The sequence below is a fragment of the Sminthopsis crassicaudata genome, chromosome 2, assembly GCF_048593235.1.
Source record: "Sminthopsis crassicaudata isolate SCR6 chromosome 2, ASM4859323v1, whole genome shotgun sequence".
NCBI lineage: Eukaryota > Metazoa > Chordata > Mammalia > Dasyuromorphia > Dasyuridae > Sminthopsis > Sminthopsis crassicaudata.
The window spans coordinates 599982532-600005981 of NC_133618.1; the positions used below are offsets into that span (position 1 = coordinate 599982532).

Consider the following 23450-nt stretch of genomic DNA (forward strand, 5'->3'; position numbering starts at 1 on the left):
TCTTTTCCTTGCAATGGTTAATTAAACTTCCTTTTGTTAACTGTTGAATTATTTATAGCAGCATTTCCTTTCATTCTGGTCTTGGAGTTGCGTTATTAACTTGGCCTAAGCTTAATTCTCTTATGGGTCAGAACTCTGAAATTGAAACAAAGGATTCTCACAAGGTACTAAGTCAGTGGAATTGATAGAGACAATAGTCTAATTTAGCATGATTCAGTATGATTGATTTAATCCTACAAGGAGATGTTTTGGGCCAGAACTTGAAACAAAGTACTAAGTGGAATTGAGGAGACAATGGCTAAATCTAGTTTAGCATTGATTTAATCCTACAACAAATAATGGTTTCCTAGTGATATAATAATTGGTTTGTACTCAGTGTACAGCATATAAGGGAGAAGTTCTCAGGGCTAGAAAGGACAAGAGCACTAGAAGCTCTGGGAGGCTGAGACAGATTCATTCCATCATCCACCTTTGTGGTGGATGGAGGCTGAAGTACAAACCTTTGAATATTCAGAGAGATTCAGAGGGCAGAGAAGGATGCAGGAGTTAAAGCTCTCGGAACCAAGGAGAGAGATAGGCCTCCAGAAAAACTAGCCTAGCCCCAAGTGAAGGAGACGACACTTTGAAGGAGACAATAAAGAACTTGGACTTTAATCCTGGCTACTTGTGTGGTGATTACTGAACTGAAACGAAGGCTGCTTCCAGAGAACCCCAAGAAAACCTCAGCAGAGAACATTACATTTTAGAGAGAATATTACATAATTCATTACTTTTTCTGTTTTGAAATCTATGCATGCCCCTCCCAAATCTTCCCATCCTGATTGTTCTTGTTTGCTGATTTTCATATCATTTTCTTATTTTTTTCAATTATTTCAGTACTCGGTTCATAGCCTTCTTTATTGTTACATATTTTTCCATCATCCATGGGAGCTTCATTATTCATGATGATAATTTTATCACAAAATTCCTCAACCTACTTGACACTAATGATTTCCTTCAGCCACATCCTTACCTCACATCCCATCATCTTTCAGAATTATACTTTAATCTTCAACTTCTATTTCCTATTCTACTTTGTATTTCATATCCAATTGGTTACTAGATGCTATTGATTCCATTAGGTTGCATCTCTTCAATTCACTCTCTCCAATTTACTTCCATCATTAACATGAAAACTGTTACCATTCCCCTGGACTATTGCAATACCCTTCTCATTTTCTCTAACTTTTGTAATCCTAGAATATCATATTATCCTAGGACAATATTTTGTATATTTAATTACATCATTCATTACTTCAAAAATCTTTTGTAGCCTGCTATTAAAATTTAAGTCAAATTTAAACTACTTGACTTGACTCTCAAATTCTTTCCTAACCTAGTATGGATTTTTCCAGCTCTCATGATCTCCCTTTGAGATGCTCTGTGCTCCAGTCAAGTTAGGCAAATCTTTATCTACCTTTTGTTTCCCTTTGCATGCTAGGTTCTCACAGCTCTCTGACTTTATGTAGATAGTTCCCTATGCCCACCCTACCTCTTCCTGTTTGTTTAATGCCCACTCTTCCTTTAAAACCTAACTCAAATGCTACTTCCTCAATGAAGCATTTTCTGATTTTCCCCATTACACTTTGTTCTCATTAAAGCACAAATGTAAAACTAGGCGATATAGAGCAATCTTCTCATTTTGCAATTGAGAAAATAGTAAAACTATGAGAGATGAAGGCATTAGCCCAAGATCATTCAGCTTCAGAAATAGAATATAAACTGTGGCTCAGTGAACAAAGCATTAAACCTGAAATGAGAGAGAAGATAGTTCTGTGACCCTGGGCAAGTCACTTAACTCTATTTGCCTCAGTTTCTTCTTCTTTAAAACAAGCTGGAGAAAGAAATGACAGGCCACTCTAGTACTGTTGCCAAGAAAACCCTAAATGAGGGCACCAAAAGTTGGACACCATTAAAAATTATAAAACAACAACTCCTATTCAACTACCAGAGCTTATTTGATTGTATTATGCATATTTTTGTACACTATTGCATTTTATAGATTTATATCTTATGTAAATTTTCTGTTTCCTTGTGTTCTACCATAGTTATCTAAATTCAATAAATATTTGATAAATGTTTGAGGCATTCTATCATGAATTAAAGATACAATGCTGTTGTGGTCATTACCCTGTGTATGTATGTGTATTTTGCAAAGGACACTGGTTATACCAATGTAAAATTGTGTTATTTTTACTTTGTTCCATCTTTAAACTTAGCAGCCATGATCTCAATGAAATGTTCCTTTTGTACCCTGTTTATTAGCCTTCTTAAGAATGTTGATACCCATTTAGGATTTACAAATTCCCTCAGTTTTATTATGTCTACAAGGGGAAAGGTTGTCACTCATATTTGGTCTTTAGAAGCTGCAGGAATGTTTCCTGGTGAGGGAATGACAATACCAAATCAATATTCACTGATTTAGTGACTACTTTTCCAAATCACAATTAGTGAAGTATAATAAAGAATTATCATTACCCAAGACTACTTTAGTAACTTTGTACATGACTGTTTCAGTAATCAAATATTTAAAAGGGAAAATTTGGTGAAAGAAAATTATAAAAGGAGCTTTCCCCCCAGCTTTATTGAGAACAGAAACAGTTCAGAGTGGGTCTAAAGTGGCAGCTGCCCAGCAGTGGAATGGGGCAGGGTTGCTATGGAAATGTTTTCCTGATTTGGACACAGGGCATTTCCTCTGGTCTGGTAACAATCTCAATTTTAGTTTATTGTGGTGGAAAGTAACAACTAAATAATTTGGCAGTGGTCCTGGCCCAGAATAAGTATCAGAAATGACTTCTGTTGAGATGGGGAACTATACTGTATAACCATGGCTGTGCGTGTTTGTATATATTGTTTGTGTCTGTATATTATATCTGATTTTCAAATGACTATCCATAATCCAATAGCTCATTTCTCATAGTTTCCTATAAGACTTGAAATAGCTGTCCATGAAGTAAAAATGGTCTCTTCAAGTCAGATATTACAGAGAGCAGCTTTAATTACAAGAGAAGAATAATTGTAGAGTGGACCAAAAATTTGCAGAAGAGAATAGTCAAGAAGAAGAGAGCATGCAGAAAAAAAAATCTATAACCTTGAGTATCTATTTACAAATAAATAAATATGATAAAGTGAACCAGACAACCATGAAAGTAGATTCTTTTTATCTTTGCATATTAAGATGCTTAATAATTATTTAATTGCATTGAATTTGTCATTGAATCTCAGCTGAAGGAGGCAAACTTGACCTCATGAATAAGACTTGATAGAATGGGACTTGAGGCCGGAATGTGACTTTGAAAACAAGTACAAATAAAATTTTTGTAGTGGCACAACACTAGGAAATTAAGGGAGGGGGAACAGAGTTTGCTCATTAATTGGGGAATGGCTCAATAAATTATGCAATTTGAGGATTTTTTGAAAAATTGGACATATTTTTAGTTCCATGTCCTCTCTCTCCTCTACCCATCGAGATGGCAAGAAAAAATGGTACTCATTATATAGTAAAAAACATATTTGTGTGTTATATGCTAAATTAATATATTTGACCATTATTGAATTATAAAAATGATAAAAGGCACTGTTTCAGAGAGATTTGGCAAAACTTTTCTGATCCATAATGAAGTGAGTAACTTTGAGACAAAAATTTATTCAATAACAACAATAATTTAAAAAATAAACAACTTTGAATGACTCTAGTCAATAAATGCAATTGCCAACCATGATTCCAAAGATTCAGTGATGAAAAATTATGACAGAGAAATGGTGGACTCAATATACAGACTGAGATATTAATTTTTACATTGCCAAAATGGAAATTTGTTTTGTTTTTCTATTGGCAATTGTTATAAAGCTTTTTCTTTTTTAGTGGAGTAAGGGAGCTGGAGAGGGATTGAAATAAAATAAAAATGCAATAAAAGAGAAAAAGTACATGAAGGAGGTACTTAAGAATAATATGTATATGTAATATAGCATCTTACAAAATAATATTTAATATATTTTATTGATATCTTTTGTTTTTACATCATCTTTATTTCCTATCATATCCCACCAACCCTTCCCAAAAAGTCATTTTTATAACAATGAACAAAAAAGGGAAAAACAGTGGATGAATGAAACTTTCCAACATATCAAACATATTCAACCACATATACAGTGTTCCACATCAATAGTCCCTTATCTCTACAAAGAAGTAGGAACTCTTCTTCAAGATCAAATTTGATTATCATAACTTCACTGTAGTCAGTATTTTTTTTGTTGGTTGGTAGGGTTTTCATTACATTCTTATAAGTTATATGTTTATATGTATATATGTCTATCTATCCATTACATCACTTCATAGATCTTTTCAACCTCTATATTTTTAGTGTTCATTTTTTTCTTTCCATCCAGTAATATTACATTATATTCATGTAACCACAATGTTTAGCTATTTTCTAATATCTACAATGATGAAATTACAAATCTACTAATATACTAAAAATAGTCTCTATAAAAGAGAATGATCTTGAACTGGTAAAGCTTTTTTTTCCTTTTTTTTAAAACAGTTTTTAAAATATCTTTTTAAAAACACTTTTTAACAGTTATGGTAACAGTTGGAAGTTAAAACTCCAAACAAATGGTGTACCTGATTTGCTTCCAATTTTTTGATACTATAAAAATGCTTCTGCAAATATTTTGTTGTATATAGGATCTTCATATTTATCATGGACCTCTCGGGGTATATGTCTAGCAGTGGGATTTGTGAATCAAAAGTTATGGATATTTTAGTTTATAAAATCCATAATTTTCAAATTGCTTCTCAGAATCATTGGACCATTTCACAGTTCTGTAAATAATATATAAGTGTATATGATTCTCTATAACCTCTTCAACACTGAGTATTCTCAACTTTAGTCATCTTTACCTGTTTTCTGTGTTTAAAGTGAAACTCAAGATTTCTTTTGATTTGCATTTCTCTTATGTAACAATGATTGGTGAGTAGGGAGAAGGGAAATCCCTATGTGGCAGAGGCTAGAAAGGATACTTCTGGAAGCTCACTTTTGCTGGACAAGATCTTCTGAATGCACTTTAGTTTTACCTATATAGCAATTAACAATCTGTCTCAACTAGTTGTAGAATGTCTGCATATTTTCTTAAGGAGAAAGATACTTCCATTAAATGTTTTCATGACTTTCTAGAAGCTGGCTCCCCAGTCTTCTATGTGGGCAGTTGTCTGTTGTATCTGTTCACCAGACTCTTCCTCCTTCCTTATTATTAATACAATTATTAATGCACTCATTATTAATGATTTGAAGCATTTTCATTTGGTTGAAAGTAGTTTATGATTCTTCTTTTGAGAACTGTACATTCATATCCTTTGATCACTTATCCTTTGGGGAATGACTTTTGTTCTTATATATTTTGCTTCTCTATATATGTTTTTAATATTAGACTATTATCAGAGATATTTGATACCATATTTTCCCCAATCTATTTCTATTCTTCTTATCCTAGTTGCATTGATTTTGTTTATGCAAAAAAATAAAGATTTAAAAATTTAAAAGCCTTAATATTTAACAATAATGGCTAGAATTTATTATAGTGCCTTAAATGTTTACAAAGCACTTGAAACATACCATCTTACTTGTTCCTTGCAAGAACCTGGAGATGTAGATTGAAAAATTCCCATTTTTCATATGAAATAACTAAGAATTAAAAGAGGTGAAATTATTTATCCAACATCACATAACTGGTAAGTATATGAAATAAGATTTGAACTCAGGTTTTCCTCATCTCAAGTCTATTTCTATTTCATTCTATTTCCTGCTTTTTTTGAGTTTCCTTTTTTCCCCCATTTACCCCCAATGAATAAACATTTGTTTTAGCTCTTTTCCACTAGAGAAAATTCATAATTCTTATTTTTTTCTACTACTGCCTTACTGGAAGAACTCTGGAATTCATATGACAAATATACATAGAAAATAAATTCAAATCCCTACATTGCTTGTGTGTGTCCCATTTTCTATATATATATATATATATATATATATATATATATATATATATATATAGTGTATCACCTTTCTAGTTGCATGGGTAGTCATTCTCTTGATAGTTTTTACCACTTTCAAAGTTATTTGTCATCATAAAGTTGTTATGATTGTATAAATTGTTATCCTCATTCTCTCATTTTACTTTGCATCACTTCATACAGATCTTTCCAGGTGTTTCTAAAACCATTCCTTTAGTTATTTCATAAGGCAAAATGGCATATAGAATTATTTGTTAAACCATTCCTTAGTGGATGAATACTCCCTTAGTTATCAGTTCTTTGTCCCAAAGAGCTTCTATAAATAATTTTTTGAACATAGTGATCCTCTTCCTTTTTCCTTGATCTCTTTGAGGTATGTATATTATAGTAGTGGTATCTTTGGGTAAAAGTAATATTTAGTAATTATGGAGATAGTTCCCAATCATTTTCTAAAATGTCTATGCCAATTTGCAGATTTATCAAAAATATATTCCTCTATCTATTTCCTTATAGTCCCTCTAACATTTGTCATTTTCCTTTTTTGGTTAACGTTACTAATTTGATGAGTATGAAGTAACACTTCTTCTGAGTTGCTTTAAATAATTAAGTTCTGATAATTCCAATTAGGAAAAAAAGGAGAAAACTGTCTAAAGAGATTAATGTGAATTTACATGGAAGTAAATGAAGAATTTTCATTTTCAAAAGACAAACATAGAAAGTAAAAATAAGAGTGGCTAATGGAGAACAAATGCAAATGAACAGTATGGTTCTTTAAGAATAATTCTAGAATAATTAAATTCAGAATGAGATGAGGCTATGGATAACAAAAAGAACTCTTAAAACTATGTTTAGGTCCAGAGAAAGGCCAAAGAAAAGATGGATAATGGAAAGAAAACAATATTATCCAATTCTTAATCACTTTTTTGGGGAGGAGGTGCTATCTTGTGATTTGTGTGTTTCAAAGGTTTCAAAGGTTTAAATATTATGTTTCTAATTTGGAAAATGTTAATGGAAAACAATGCCATTTAGCAAAAGTGGGGGATCACAGATAGATACTCCACATGCTGCAGTGGTTTCCAACCAAATGTTAGAAGGCTTAGAGAAAAAACAGATTAGAAAAGGACATAAACAAGAAAAGATAGGGAAGAGAAGGCAGGGAATGGTTGCAATTTGTATTCTTTTTGTAGGAATAATTATATTGATGACATCACTGAGCTCTAATTAATTAATTAAAAACAATGGCATGAAATGAAAATAGAACAGGATCCTTATAGACCACTTACTGGTTTAGAAAAACATAAATTAGTAGTATCTATGTTGTATTACATTTTTTATTTATTTTGTTGAACATTTCCCAATTATACTTTAATCTGGTTGCTATCATATTTGGTAGTTTCCCGGGGTATTTTCAGTCTACAGGTGGAGAGTTTGGTATCTTTGTAATAAAGTTTTGGAGAAGTGATCCCTATCAACAAGAATGATCATTGGATAATTCAGGAAAAAAAAGGCAAAAAAGATAGAATTCCAAATAAGTATGATAACAGAAGAGAATTATCAACGAATTCAAGTTACCAAGTCTAAACAAATTGTATTTCAATGTTGTGGAAGAATCTTGACCTAGTTGTCAATGACCTTTGGAAACTCAAATAACAAAACGTTATAGAGAATGAGAGAACTGTTAAACTCAAAAAAGCATAAATATCTAAATTTCCAAAAAAGGGCAGAAGGGGAACCTGAAAGTAATACATACACTAATGAGCTTGGCTTTAACTCCTGACAAAATTCTAAACCATATTTTAGAAAGAGGTACTGTGATCATTAATCTCTAACACAAACTGCTCATGCTAGACTGACTTCATTTTTTTCTTGGACAGAGGTATCTATCAGAATTGTAAAACCAGCCTTTGTTGAATATGTTACATATCTGGATTCTAGCAAGATATCTGAGTAAAACAGTCATGTTAGTAGATCTTTGCCAAAATGGAGACATGTGGGAGTAACTAAGTAGGTAGATTTGCAACTGATAGAGTGAATGGATTTTAAAAGTAACTGTGATTATGTAGGCATAAGGTCAGGCAATCAGTTAATAAATATTAAGCACTAATTCCAGTCACTGTGCTAAGCCATAGGTATAAAGTGAAAGGCACAAAAAAGTACCCATCTTCAAAGAATCTTACAATCTAATGGAGGAGACAAAATATGAAAAAAACAAAACAAAAAAAAAAAACAAACTATGAACAAATAGACTATATATAGGACAAATTGGAGATAATCTTATAGGAAAGTACTAGAATTAAAGGCAATTTGGAAAACTTTTATTGTAGAATCTTGAGATTTCAGCTGGGAATTAAAGAAAATCAAGTAAGTCAGGAGACAAAGATGAAAGAGATTCCAGTCATGGGAGACAGCCAATGAAGATGCTGGAGTTCAAAAAATGGAGTGTTTCATGTGAGAAACAGAAAGGATACCAGAGGTGCTGCATTTCACTCCTTCCCTCTCCCCCACTACATTTTGATGCGTTAAAGAAGAGATTGTATAAACACTTGTTGAAGATGTTTTAGTGGGATTTCCAGTAGAGGTAGGGTTTAAAATGTAACCTCTGACATCCCTTCTAACTCTGAAATTTTATAAATTAAAAGGGAATTGTTTTGGTCTGTTCTCCTAGTTCAAGGTTTAGGTGAAGATTTTAGTGCTTATAATTCATGAATGCTTGGACTGACAGGTTAACCACTGTCTTTTGATGTGAGGGATTCATAAAGGAGGTTAAGAAGGAGGAAGGGTAGAGATAAGTAAGATTATTTTTGTTGAATGTTCTACTTTTCCACTAGATTCCCTTCCTAGTATAATCTTTCTTAGTCACAGTTACCACAGTGTTGGTAGAGGGTAGAAAACTATAAGATGACTATTGGCAATTCCTTACCCTTTTCCATAAAGTAATAGTTAGGAAACTCTTTTCTCATGTACTGTGGGAGGAAAATAGGATCCACAATTATTTCATATACATCTTGAAGGACTAAAAACATAGAAATCCCCTAACACTCTGCTGATCTATTATTAGAAAGTCCATAATCCCTGTGCAAAGACACATTTAAGTGGACTCTCTCATCCCCTTCTATAACAACTGTTTGCTGATCCTGTATAAGAGACCCTGCTGTTTTGTCTAAAAGGACTTCTTTCACAATTGTAAAAAGTATTTGGTCTCTTTCCCTTGTCTCCTGCGTTTGAACAGGGAATTTTTCTTACTCCATTAACAAATCTGGCTGGTTGCATTCCAAAGACTCCCTCTTCCTTGGCTGATCCCCCTTTTTTCCTCTACCTCTCTTGTTTTCTTGAAATACTTTACTTTTTAATCCTGAATTTTTCACAGAATGCTGCTGCTTGGTTACTTTCAGTGGTCTTGCAAGATTGTAAAAACCAAAAGAAAGCTGAAATTGTCATCAGTAATATATCCATCTTAGTAGGGTAATACATCTTTTTGTTTTCAATTTGACCTCATCTTTTTGAAAAGATATGCCTCTCTCAAGAAATTGAGAAAATCCCTCAATCTAAAAACTAAAAAAAATCTAAAAAACTAAAAAATCTAAAAAACTAGTCTTCTAAATTCTTCATAACAAGTTTTCCTACAATTCCCCCCAACATCTAGTACTTTTCTGTCTCTGGGGTTTTGTTAATATCATTATCATCTCTTTTCCCTCTTTCTTTCTAATCTTTGTTTTCAAGGTCCAAATCATATATTACTTCTTCAATGAAATTGTCTCCTATTATTCCAGTTAGATATGATTTCTCCCCATTCTCTCCTTATAAATGCTTATTGATCATATTGTTCACATGACACATATGCCTATTTTGTTACTAATTAAATTCAGTAAGCATTTATTAAGCATCTACCATGTACAAGGCATCATGCTAGTCTTTGAGTATTCAGAGACAAAACAGTCTTTGCCCCAGTTTATCAGAGGATCATAGATTTATAGCTAGAAGTGATCTGAGAGAGCAGCTAGTTCAATCCTTCATTTTGTTTAAAACTTTTACCTTAATTTTGAAGTTAAACATCAACAAACCTGGAGGTTTTTGTATTCAATAAAGTACAAAAAAGATGAGGATTACATGTGAAATTGTGAATCTTTTTTAAAAAGAATATAATAATTTTAAATGATAATCTCAACACTCTCCCCTCTGAACTTGCATCTTTTTTCTTCTGTGTTTCTAATATTTCATTAACATTTTTTTTCATTTCTCATTTTGTTTTTGTGTCACTGTTACTACCCACTCACTCTCCCACAAAAAATATTCCACAGTTGCCCTCCAAATACAGTAAGGATCTTCTCTAATAACACAAGTGTAGTAAAAAATCAGATTCTCTCAAATTTATCTTCAATCTGAGTACCTAGAGCATCTCTTCTATAATAAAAAATGGGAAATGTGATTCATCAGTCCTCTGAAGTCATATTACTCATCATATTAATTGCAGTTATTCATTCTTTCAAAGCTGTTTTCCTTTGCATTACTGTAATCATTACATTAATTGTTATCTAGATCTAGATTCTGCATAGTATATATAATTCTCAGATTTCTCCCAATCCACCTTTATTGTCATTTCTTATAGTTCAATAAAAATATTCTATTACATGCATATACCATAACTTATTCAACCATTTTCCAATTGTTGATTGCCCACTTTATTTTCAGTTGTTTGACATAATAAAAATGATGCTATAAGTATTTTTGTATACATAGGTACTTTTCTTTCTGTCACTGATTTATTTTAGCCTCTATTTTAAAGATAAGGAAACACATTGACAAATAAATCAAGATAAAATATATATGTAGAATAACATAAAATAATTCTGAAAGGGTCATAAGATTAATATAATTCAGAAAGACCTTGTGAAAGAACTGGTACCTGAGTTGTATTTTGAGGGAAAATGGAAAAAAGAAGGGGGAATTTCCAGATTTGGGATCCTCTTTGTACAAAGACTTGAAATATTTTGTTTCAGGAACAATTGGCATTTTAATTGGAAGAGAGAAAGTACAAAGGTTAAGTTATCTGAGATAAACCTAAAAAGGTAGGGGAGGGTGATGTAGATTGTGGAAGAATTTTAACATTGGCCTGAGGATTTGTGTGTCTATCTCTTTTATCTCTCCAATTGTATTATAAATTCCTTGACTGTATGCAGCTTTATGCAATACAGTACCTTTTAAATAATTTAAACTCTAGATTCCTTCCCCTCACCCTCAACCAGTTATTTAATCATTTTAGGAAGCTCCTTTCTAACTATGTACATCAGCACTTGGGTTACAATTTATAGTTATAGAAAGTTATCTACTGGAGACTCAGAGATTAAAGGACCTGCCCAGATTCCTATAGTATGTATTAGAATTTGCCCACAGGACTTCATGACTACAAGATTTTTTTTCTGTTTACTACATGATGTTACCTCTCAGGCTACCCCTCTTCCACCTTAAAACAACAACAATCACTGCAAAGGGTAGGGGAGGTATATTTGAGGGGAGGAATATGGACAATATGGTCATTTCAAATTTTTAAAAAAAAGTCTTCTTCATTAAGTTAAACGAATATTTGAAAATAAAACCAAGGTGAAAACAAATATTTATGATATTATGAAATGGGAGCAGACATGTCTAGTTCTTTGGTTTCTTGTTGGGAAAGATATGATGGCAGCTGGAAGTTAATTCACCATCACCTCTTTAATAAGGCACACAGGTTATAGTCGGCAAATAGACAAAAGCACAGAGAGAAGTGTCATAGAGACAGGGAATGGGGTGATGGAGGAAAAAAAGACAACATGGCAGGGGGAGATAGGGAGGAGGAGAGGCATGGAGAATCATTCATGTGACCATGGATCAAAGTTGTGAGCACTTAGCACAAGGGCTGGAGAGTGCTGGGGAGAGGCTGGGGCAAGATTTTAAGGTCTTATTGCTATAGGGTTTTGGCCAGTTCCACCTAGGAGTTAGTTCACTAACAGATCCAAATAATTTCAATATTGTCAGTAAGACTTTAAAATTAACATGTCTTTATCATCTCAGAATCCTCATCATCAGTTAGTCTTCTGCTATTCTTACTAAGGATATCTGGAACTTGTTTGAAATTTGCATATCATAGTACTAAGAGACCCTGATAACAAAGTCCAAACTGGCTTCCCTTGAATTGGCACACATTATCAGGATGTGATTTTTTTGTTACTGTATGATAAAATTTGCAAATCATGCTCCTTTGATCTTTGGGATTGTTCCTATGTGATTTTCAGGTTCCTCTTTGCAATCTTATTTCCTGCTGTTGCCTCTTTATACTGGCTGCTTATAAGCTAATTTTCTTTCTGACATGGAAGTGTGATAGCAGTTAGAGGGAACAGAATGAGATACAATTTTAACACAAAAAGAAAGAAGGGAGAAAATTAAGAAAGAAAGAGGGGGAAAGGAATAGGAAAAATACAAGTAACATACCCTTCTGTTGTTCAGTTGTTTTTGAGTCATGTTCATCTCTTCATGACTCCATTTGGGGCTTTCTTGGCAAAGATACTTGAGTGGTTCACTATTGTCTTCTCCAATTAATTTTGCAGATGAGGTAATTGAGGCAAAGAGGGGTAAATGACTTGTCCAGGATCATTCAGCTACATGTTTGAGGCCAGCTAGCTGGCACATGTTATAAACAATCTCTTTATCAAGAGGGAAGCTATTTTTTAACCATCAGACATTACCATCTGCAATGTCATTGCAGAGTTCTGAGTTTTGATATAATATAGTGCAAGTTTCTTCTTATTTTTGTGTCAATCATGAATGTTATTCTCATTATTCGGTTTACTTGCCCATCCATCTGTTTAAGTTTACCTAAGTTTCTCTAAATTCTTAGTATTTTTTTTCTGACAAAATAATATTCCATTATATTCATACATAATATATCATTATTATCATACATTTCCCAGTTGATGGACACTACAGTTAAAAAAAGAGTGGTGATTTCTTTCTTTTTTTTTAAACCACAAAAAGCTGCTATAAACATTTTGTTACATAGAGAATCTTTCTTTCTGTCCCTAAGCTATTTGGAAATATGCTTAATAGTGAGTATTCCTGACTGAAAGTTATGATCAGTTATTGGTGAATTTTCTTATACAGTTACACTTTGTTTTCTAGAAAAGCTGGACTTATTCATAGCTTCACCAGCTTAGTATCAATATGATTGTCTTAGTCCTACAACCCCACCAATATTAGTTATTTCTTTTTAAAAAAAATTTTTTAAAGAGGGTTTTTATCTGAAATTTTAAAAACACCAATAAAATGAACATTTCCATGTGCAAATAGAACAAAAAAGAAGATTGTCTATGATACTGTGAATATGTTTTATATATAGGTAGGTTGTCCTTTTAAGTATATAATAAGTGCAATATGTAACTTTCAAAGCTGTCGTACTTATTATTTCTTAGCTTTCCTTCTGTTTTCTTCTATGCATTTAAAAATGCTTCAATTACCCTCTTTTATTTCTTTTATTTTATTTTAGGCAACTTTATAATTCATTCCCATTCTCCCAAAAATAAATTTTTAAAAAGAAAACAAAAACAAAACCACTGTAACATATATGTAGATTGGGGAGAGGGAGATTTTTACATTGGATATATCTAAAATTACATGTCTTTTTTTCTTGTGTTGAGTATATTATCTCTCTTTGGCCAACAATATGATTCCATTTTTTTAAAAGAAAGGTAAAATATATATACATATGTATGTATCTGTATAACATAAGTATAGAGGACAAAAAGAGAAGTGAGAGAAAGAACAAGAGGAGGAGAGGGAGGGGGGAGAGAAAGAGGAAGAGAGGAGAGAGAGAAAGAAAGAGAGGACAGAGAAAACAGAGAGAGAGAGAGACAAAGAGAGAGAGAGAGAGAGAGAGAGAGAGAGAGAGAGAGAGAGAGAGACAGAGAGAGAGAGAAAGAGAGAGAGAGAGACAGAGAGAGAGAGAGAGAGAGAGAGAGACAGAGAGAGAGAGAGAGAGAGAGAGAGAGAGACAGAGACAGAGAGAGAGAGAGAGAGAGAGAGAGAGAGAGAGAGAGAGAGAGAGAGAGAGAGAGAGAGAAAGAGAGAGAATGAGGATGTGCTATATCATTTGCATGGTAATGGAAGCCACAAAATTATAATAGCTCAAATGGTCCATTTTTTTTCAGTTTGAGAAATCCCATGTTTGCTGATCATATGAACTGCTAGAAGAAAATTTTTTTTTCCAAATGAACATAGCAATATTTCTAGCTCATTTAACCAAAAAAGCATAACTTAAGGGTGAGTTGCTTATACTAAGATGTTTTTAGTAAGTTAATGGATGAATGGATAGAATATTCATTTTAAAAAGTAGCCAAGTCTAGAAAGTAAAAATACAATTCTTGCTCCTTTCTTAAAGATAAAGTGAATGGTTCTCCTTATTTTTGTTTTTGTTTTGTTTTTGCAGATTTGTGGTTGTAAGACAAAATCTCAGTGTGGTTTTAATTTAAATTTCTCTTTTTGCTAGTGATTTTTTGATGATTGTCAATCATTTGTTTTTATTTTTCTGAAAACTACTTGATCATAACTTCAGACCACTTATTTATGAGGGAATGGATTTTCCATATGCTTACTCTTCCATCTTTTCATAATATGAAAAAATATTTTATGACAATTACTAACAAAGGCATTAAGGTCACTCTTGCCCAGTGTTTCAAGAAGGAACTAAGGAGTCATTTGTAAACTATATTCTATGGTTGTGGTCATACAAGTTCTAGAGAATACAAAATTGTTAAGTTTCTTTTTGGCTGAAGAAAAAGCACATTTCATTTAGCAGAAAATACTATCCTAAAGAAATATTAAAATTATATACTATATGATTCTTCAAAAGATGGAAAAAGGATATTATTAGACCTGTTAATTAATAATAAGCGAAACATGAATAAATTAGTAGATGAATACTCATTAATGTGTAATTATACACACACATACACACACACATATACACACACATTCTTTTTGATAGGAAAAAAATCCTAGCTAGCAAGTGGGTACACACTACTGAGAAACAAACAAAAAAATGTGGTAAATGAATGTAATTGAATATGGTCAAATCATAAGAAAAAAAATACAATTTTGAGATATTTGGAAAGACTCAAATGAACAATTGTAGATCAAGGAAAACAAATCTAATAGGATAATTCCCTAGAGGTAACAGGCCTCATGGTTGTAAAAAAAAAAAAAAAAAGCAAATAAATGCTTGCTTATGAAACATGAATAAAAAGTGTGAAAGAAGGATTTCTTGTAGTTGTTGAGGTTCTCCCAATGATAATTTCATTATTGCTGAATTAGTGGCCAGAACAATATGACCTTAGGAACACAGTGAGGGAAGGGGAGAGAAGAGTATTCCTTGGTGACTCAATTATATATTTTCAATTTAATTCTTTTACTTAGCAAAATATTCTTCAATATACAAATAGCAGTATAATATGAGGCAGTGTAATGAGTAAGGTACTAGATACAGAGGTAGGGAGACCTGTCATTTAAGATCTTTATGTTTTTGTTTCCTTGTCTGTAAAACAATGGGACTAGATGAGGTGACATAAAAGATTCTTTATAGACCCTTATCTATGATACTGTACAATGTAAATCTGAAGTAATGCATATTTTAAAAATATGATTCCCATTCTTTTCTAGTAGGCAAATGGGGTTAAAGGGCTTATCTGGGATCAAACAGCCAATAAGTGTTGTATCTGAAGCTGGATTTGAAATCAGGTTCTTCTGATTCTAGAACTGGTGTTCTGTCCCCTGCACCACTTAGCCACCTCTTTAATTTGCTTGTCAAGCTCTAATGAAATGTAATCCTAGAACGGAAGTGTCCTACTGTATGAAAAACATTTATTATTATAGAAAATGAAAGTCAGTGTTTTATGCTATTTACAGCACCTTGACATGACTATTAGGTATTGATTTCTGCCAATTACAATTTATTCTTCAACAAGTTTACTAAATCATTTTAATTGTGTGCCATACTCAGGTTTGGGTAATCATCTTCCTTTAAGAATCATATTGATCACAAATATAGGGGGATGGTTAGACTGTAGTTATCAGTATCATAATAGAGGGATGTCTTAGAAAAGGTAATTTCTAATAGAGTGAAGGTGAGTTGAGCAGAAATGTCTATAATTTAGGCATTCAATTACATGGCAATGCAATAAAAACAAATCAAGAACTTATTAACAAATTACATTTATACAGTTTCTCACCAGTTTTACCTTGTTTGTGATCACACATGATGAATAACCTTGACCTAAACATTAATTGATTTTTTCATTATTGCAATTAGGCCTGTTACTTTTATTAGATCTATTTACCTTATTCTACAACTGTCCATTCAAATCTTTCCAAATTTTTCTGAATCATTTTAGTTCTATTTTTTTCTTATGACCCAATCATATTCCATTACATTTATCTGCTACATTTTATTAATTTCTTTTCCAATTGATGAACACTCACTTATTTACTAGGCTTTTGTTACCAAAAAGAGTATAGCTCTAGATATTTTATTACCAAATAGAGTAATTATAAACTCTTCTATTTGACATTTAAAGCTCTTCATTGTCTTTACCAGACTGCCAAATAGGTTCATGACATAAAAAGGATAAGAATCTATGAAGAATCTTTCCCATTTAAAAGATGATTGCTGAAGTTGTCACCTGTTTTAATCCACTTTCAATGGATTGTTCAATAATGTGGGACTTGGGTATTCTACACAAATCCCAAAGAAAACCTCATAAACAACTCTGAAGTCAAAATTTGATTTATGTGGGACCCAAATACGTTCATCCTTAGTATCAAACATAGCCAGCTTAGGGGAGATTGAATGAGAGCTATTTATGCTTTTTTTTTTTCATCATGGGAAGTGCTTCCATAAGGGATCAAGAGTTCTAATCACCTCTGTCATTTTGGATCCATGATTATGAACCCAATCCCAGCACGCATACACTGTATTGGGTTGCAACGTTTTCCCCTTGAATAATTCTACATACTGCTTTCTTTTCCCCAGTAATATTTTGTTTTATTATGTCTCATTGATTCTATTTAATTTTTTTTACATCTTTCCTGATATGTTCTCGTCTATGGAATAAAGAGAAAAATCCTTAAAAAATTAATGTCTAAGTTCTTAAATCTTTCAGAGTTGCTAATCAAAAATATAATGTTGCTGCTACATTATAAATTGTTCTTTTGGTTCTGCTAACTTCACTCTATATCACTATATCTAAATCTTCTGATGTTTCTCTTTCCTGTCTCCTTTATTGTTTCTTATGTCACAGTAATATTCCATTTAATTTATATGAAATAATTTATTCCATCATTCTCCAGTTGTAAAGTATTAATATAAAGAAAGGACTACTTTTTTTAGTTCTTTGACCAATTTTTTTTTAGTTCTTTGCTACCACAAAAAGAGCTGTAAGAAATACTTTTTATTTTTCTTTTGATCTCTCTGGTGTAGACTTGATAATGATATTACTAGGTCAAGGAGGATTCACAAGTTATTAACTTTTCAGGCATAATTCCAAATTGATTTCCAGAATTGCTCACTCAGTTCATATCTCCACCAACAGTATGTTAATATCCCTGTTTTCATACAATTCCAAGATTTGTCATTTCCCTTTTGTACTAACTTTGATAAGTCTGTAGCAAAGGAATAACACATCACAGATGATTTAATTTACATTTTCCCAAGGCGATTTGGTTCATTTTTTCATACTGTTTGTTATTCTTGAATTGAACTTTATGCTACCAGTACAATCCTGCCTCCAATCTATTCTCTATTCTACTACTGTCTTAATTTTCCTAACATATCTCACTTTACTCAAAAATCTTTAACATTTCATCATTTCCAATTGAATAAAATATAAACCTCTGAGTGGAATTCCAAGCCCTCTATAACCTACTTCCAATTTATTTGTCATAATATTCTTTAGGTGATCTACATTTCAGCCAAACTGAATTTTCTCCATTTACTTTCTTTTGTCCTTCCCTGCCTTTGTTCATACAAATACAAATCCCATTACTTAAATGGATCTAGATATAAGGGCAATGATGGGAATGTTCTTATAGGTCTCCAACTATAAGGAGATATATTATACAGGCCATTCACCACCACCTTACAAAGCAAATAATGAACATAATAAATTTCTCTTGTTCAGGATGATGTCAAATTTTTCCCTTTTTACTAAAGAATTGGGTTTAAATTAGAGCAAAAGGGGATATATATATAGGCAAATAGTGTGCCTATAAATTAGATAAATTAAAGCTGAGACAAATGGTGATCTAGACCCCAAATAATTAAAAATTGAGAAGACACAAGGCATTGTGTTTACACATTGTGTCTACAGAGATTGAAGTAAATAATTTCCCTTGTTTTTATGTAACTGCTTCCCTTATTAATTGTATGGCTTGTACTAGAATATTCCTTTATCCAAGTATTTTTATATTTTTTATATTATTTATTTAATTATTATTTATGCTATTTATCCAATATTCCTTTATACAAGTATGGCTTGTACTAGATTATTCCTTTATTGGTGTATTCATTTTGTTTCAAGAGTAAAGAAGGAAATGATTAATTAGGAAGGACATTGATAATAGTGTCTACACATGAAACAATTCTATGTTTTATTATTTCCCTGAAATTTAACTAGTAGATTGTAATTGTTTTTTATGGCCTAAACAAAGGACATCAGATTTAAATTCTAAGTCTCTGAGTTTTCAACTATATCTCCAATTCCTTCTACTTCCCTCCTTGAACTAAGAGAAAGATGAGCACATTGTTTTATTTGATCAGATGTTTTGAATCTTTTGGATTAAAGTTTCTAATGTGAGATAATGGAAAGGATTCAGACCAGAAAGGGAGTTGGAGGATTTGAGTTCTCTCTTGTCCTAGCTCTATCATTATTAGGTGTCTAACCTCCAAAAAACTATTTTATCTCCCTGTTTCTTCACTGAAAGATGAAGAATTGGAAGAAAAGTTTTCTTAAGTCTCTTCTGGGTTAAAATTTTATGGCACTACTCCTGAGTCATTTTAGATAGTGGCTAGAAGACAATAATGCTTGAAAAAATAGACTGAAGTTAACTTGCTGTTCAATGAAAATTTCTGGGAAAATAAGATAACATTCAGGGAGAAATTTGGTTTAGTGAATATTTCACACTATATTCCATAATGTATATGTTCTAGATATTAATAGTCATCTTGTAAACAAATTAGAGAGGGAGAAAGAAAGATATATTTTGCAACTATGAATAGAGGGATAATTCTTGACTAAATATAAGGGATAGAAATAACCATAAGGTTATTTAAAATGTAAGTTTTTTTTTTCAAAAAATGTCAATGAAATTATAGTTAGAAAGAAAACAGTCACCCAGAAAAAAATCTTTGCAGTAAATTTCTCTGTCAAAGACTGAATTGATTCAAATATACAAGAACAAATATCATTTCCCTATTGATGGACTATTTAAAGATATAAAGAAGCTAATTCTCAAAAGAAATGTAAGCTACTAATAACAATGTGAAAAATGCTATAAATCATTAATAATATAAAGTATGCAAATTAAAACTCCTGTGAAGTTACATTCTGGAATCAGATCGGCAAAGATGACAAGAAAAGAAAATGACATTTTTTTGAAGGCTTAAGATGATGCTTATGGAAGATTTATCAGAAGACAGGTATGTTAGTGGACTATTGATACAGCTATGTAATGGTCTAAGGGTTCTAGAAAGGAATTTGGAACTCCACCTAAAAAGTCCCTACACTATGTATACTCTTTGAACCAGTGATAATCTTCACACCCCACTGCATGTTTTTTGTCTCTCAAATGCAGGATGCTTTTCTGTTGAAATCTGCCTTCTCAAAGAAACATGCTGTACAGGAAATCTTTCCCATGGAGAAGTACCTAAAGTTTTTTTTTTTTCCTCCAGTTACATTCAAAACATTTTTTTTATATTTGTTTAAAATTTTTTTGAGTTCTAGGTTCTCTCCCATATCCTCACCCACAATTAAGAAACCACATGTGAAGTTGTGCAAAACATTTCCATAAAAGTCAAATTGTGAAAATAAACATATATCTTCCACCCTAATGAAAATAAAAACCCTCAAGAAAAATAGTATGTAAACTTTTAAATTTAGGAACTCTCAGATTTGGGATTATACAAAAGAAAATACGCAAAGCTGAGGAAGGTAACCCTCAGTATGTTTCCCTGTAGGTAACCTGCAAGTGTATATCTATTTCTGCCACAAATTTCTTCAGGAACTCTATCCATTCCCTAGATGTTTAGATAGGGAAAGTCTAGCCCTAGAATTTACTAGTTAGCCTGTGCTTAGAAAAAAGAACTAGAAAAGTAGCAGATACTAGAAACTTGAGGTCAAAGAATCAGGTCACCTGAGCACACTTAGAAATCATCATGTTCTTCCACAAGTCACCATTAACAGTTGCTTGATAGGAGTCTTGAAAAAGAAATGGTTTCTTCTCCTTTGCTCCATTCTGGAAGCTTGTGAAAAAAAGAAAAGAGAACAGTGACAAAAGGAAGTAAATGAATGAAATAGAGAGATTGCGTAAGAACCAAATATGATAGAGCTTTTCAAACAAACAGTAGTAAGGAGTTGAAAGGGACTTCAATTGCCATCTAGTCTAATTCATATCCTTTCCAAAAGAAATCTCCACTGCAAACTACCAGACAAGTCACTAGCTAGCCTCTGCAAGGAAGTTGTTCAAAGAGATGGAAACTTCCATCTCTCCAGGCAGCTCATTCACCTTGTAGACAGTCTAATATTTAGGAATTCTCCCTCTCTCCCTCTAACATTAAACCCAATTGGCCCCTTTGCAACTTTTCCATTATTCATGGATTTACACTCGTGGGTCAAACAAAACTCTTTCCCACATTACAGTCCTTCAAATAATCAAGGCTTTTATTCATATTATTGGTAAAAATGTTGAACAGCACAAGTTCAAACACAGATCTTTGGGGAATATCCCTGGGAACCTTTTGCCTTGTTGACATTGAACCTAGGATAGAAGAAAGGACGTCAGACTTGGAACAAAAAGTCCCAGTCCAAAATATCCATATTCTTATTTAATTGTATATGACCTAGGAAAAATCCCTTACTTTCTTCATCTGTAAATTAGTCAACAGTTGTCTACTATGTGTCAAGCTCTGTGCTAAGCATGGAAGACACAAAGAAAGGAAAAATATTGTCCTTGAACTTAAAGCATTCACATTCTTTTGTAGGAAAGATATATAAATAACTAGGTACTTACAAGATCTATGCAGAGCAGATGACAAGTAAATGACAGGAGAGGGGAAGACAAGAGCAAAGACGGGCTAGATAATCCTTCAGATCTCTTCAAGTTCAAGTCCTTTGATCTTATGATTCTAAGTCCCTGGACATAGCACTGGATAACTTTGAAATCTACCTCTCTGAACCTAAGTATCTTCATATGTATAATGGTGATAATGATACCTGTATTGCCTGCCTCTTGAAGCTATAGAAAATGGTATATATGTGAAATTATCTTGCTAACTGTAAACTCTATTTCAATGCATGGTTGTTATGTGGTTATAACAATACTTCTGGTTTCCATGATTTCTTTGCTCCTTCCAATGATGCATATCATTAATACATAATTTTTCATCATGAATTATTCTTGCCTATTTCCTCCAATAAATCATCTGTATAGGAATGACCTAACATATTGGAGTATTTTGGGTCTTGTGGTTGTTATTCACTTATTTCTGAATCTTCATGACATTGGAGGGGTTTGTCATTTCCTTTTCCAGATCATTTTATAAATGAAGAAACTGAGACAAACCGGGTTAAGTGAATTTTTCAGGATCACACAGCTAATAAGTGTCTGAGACTGGATTTGAAGTCCTGATTCTGAGCCCCATACTCTATCCACTGTGCCTTTTAAGCAGTCACTCTAAGTGTATGAAAACCTAATTCAATAGACATGCATTATATATTTACTATTTTCTAGAAATTGACACCAATATTCAAAGCTGTAACTAAAAGACAATGCTGACTCTATGGGGATGATGTGGGCTGGAAGCTACCTCCAAAACCAGAGGTCACTAGGAGAAGAAGAGAGGCTATTGAGATATGATCAAGTAATTTCTTACCAGTGGCTAAAATTTAGCTCTTTCCCAAGTGACATTGATCCCCATCAATGGCCTGTTAGTGGACTTGGCAATGAACACTTGGTGCTCTCCAAAAACTGACAGTCATTTGTAAAACTTTTAGAATTTGTAGAATTCTAGACTAATCCATGGCATGAGAGCAAATGATATTAAAGAACAAAACAACATCTCTATGATAAATAAAAAGAACAAAACAAGAACAAAGCAAGAAAAATGGAGCATTTGCCTAAGAAATGCTCAAGAAACAGCTCAGTATCTATAAATTGGTTTTGTGAAGCAGTTGCTCCTATAGATACTTAAAGTAAGTATTATTCTGTCTTTGCTTTGAGTCAATGTCTAGCCACTTGTGATTCTCTGCCTTCAGGCCTGTAACATCACAAACCATCACCATATTCCACCATACTGGACAACAGGTTTGTATTCTGGGACTATTTAGAGAATATTCTGCAGAGCAAATAAATCATTAAAGAGTATTTTCCATTTTAACTTTCTCTTCACTATTTATGAAATTAAAACAATAGCCCTATTATTTTAATAATATTTTAAAAATTTGCAAAGTGCTTTACAAATATGTTATCCTCACAATAACACTGTGGGGTAGATGAAATTATTAGCTTCATTTTACAGATGAGGAAACTAAGGCAGACAGAGGTTAATTGATTCACTCAGTATCATGCAGCTAATATATGTCTGAAGCTGAATTTGAACTTGGGTCTTCTTGACTCAATATTCAGCTAAATGTCCCCTATTTCACTAACCTACCACATCTTATTCTATGTAGATTATTTTACAGCATAGTTTCTATTGGCAAATCTAGCTCTCCTAAGCCCAACCATGGAAGTGTTTAGAATTTCACCCACTGGATGGCAGAAAAGTGGCAAATTATCTTACTAATTTCAAAGTGGTTCTACAATTGCCAAATCTTTTAGTGAACAACTGATTAGACACACCTATGTTATTACTATAGATAGTGAACCCTTTATGAGTGACTTCACTTCCTTTCAATTAAATGTTTTTGGAGCTGTAAAAATAAGAAAGCACATGAGAGAACACACCTCTTTAAACCTGGTAAGATATAAATTTCAAAGTGTCTTTAATTTAGATTTGACTCCCCAGCAACATGGGTATCTTTATGTTTGTTGGGATATGGCTGTTAATGTTTCATCTTGTCGATGCAGGTAATGTAATTAATTATAATATCTGATTCTCTACTAA

At 32.5% G+C, this 23450-nt stretch overlaps 1 protein-coding gene across 2 annotated transcripts in view; it reads left to right on the forward strand.

Moving 5' to 3' along the window:
- The first annotated feature begins 23276 nt into the window (after positions 1-23276).
- The window catches only part of LOC141553067 (scavenger receptor cysteine-rich domain-containing protein DMBT1-like), a 31043-nt gene continuing 30869 nt past the window's right edge, over positions 23277-23450 (forward strand). For both annotated transcript variants that reach the window (XR_012485269.1, XM_074284958.1), the window contains exon 1: positions 23277-23413. Coding sequence is in view for 1 of the 2 variants with exons in the window: in XM_074284958.1 (XP_074141059.1) it covers positions 23356-23413 (58 nt within the window). In the remaining variant the exon portion in view is untranslated. The remainder of the gene's footprint in view (positions 23414-23450) is intronic.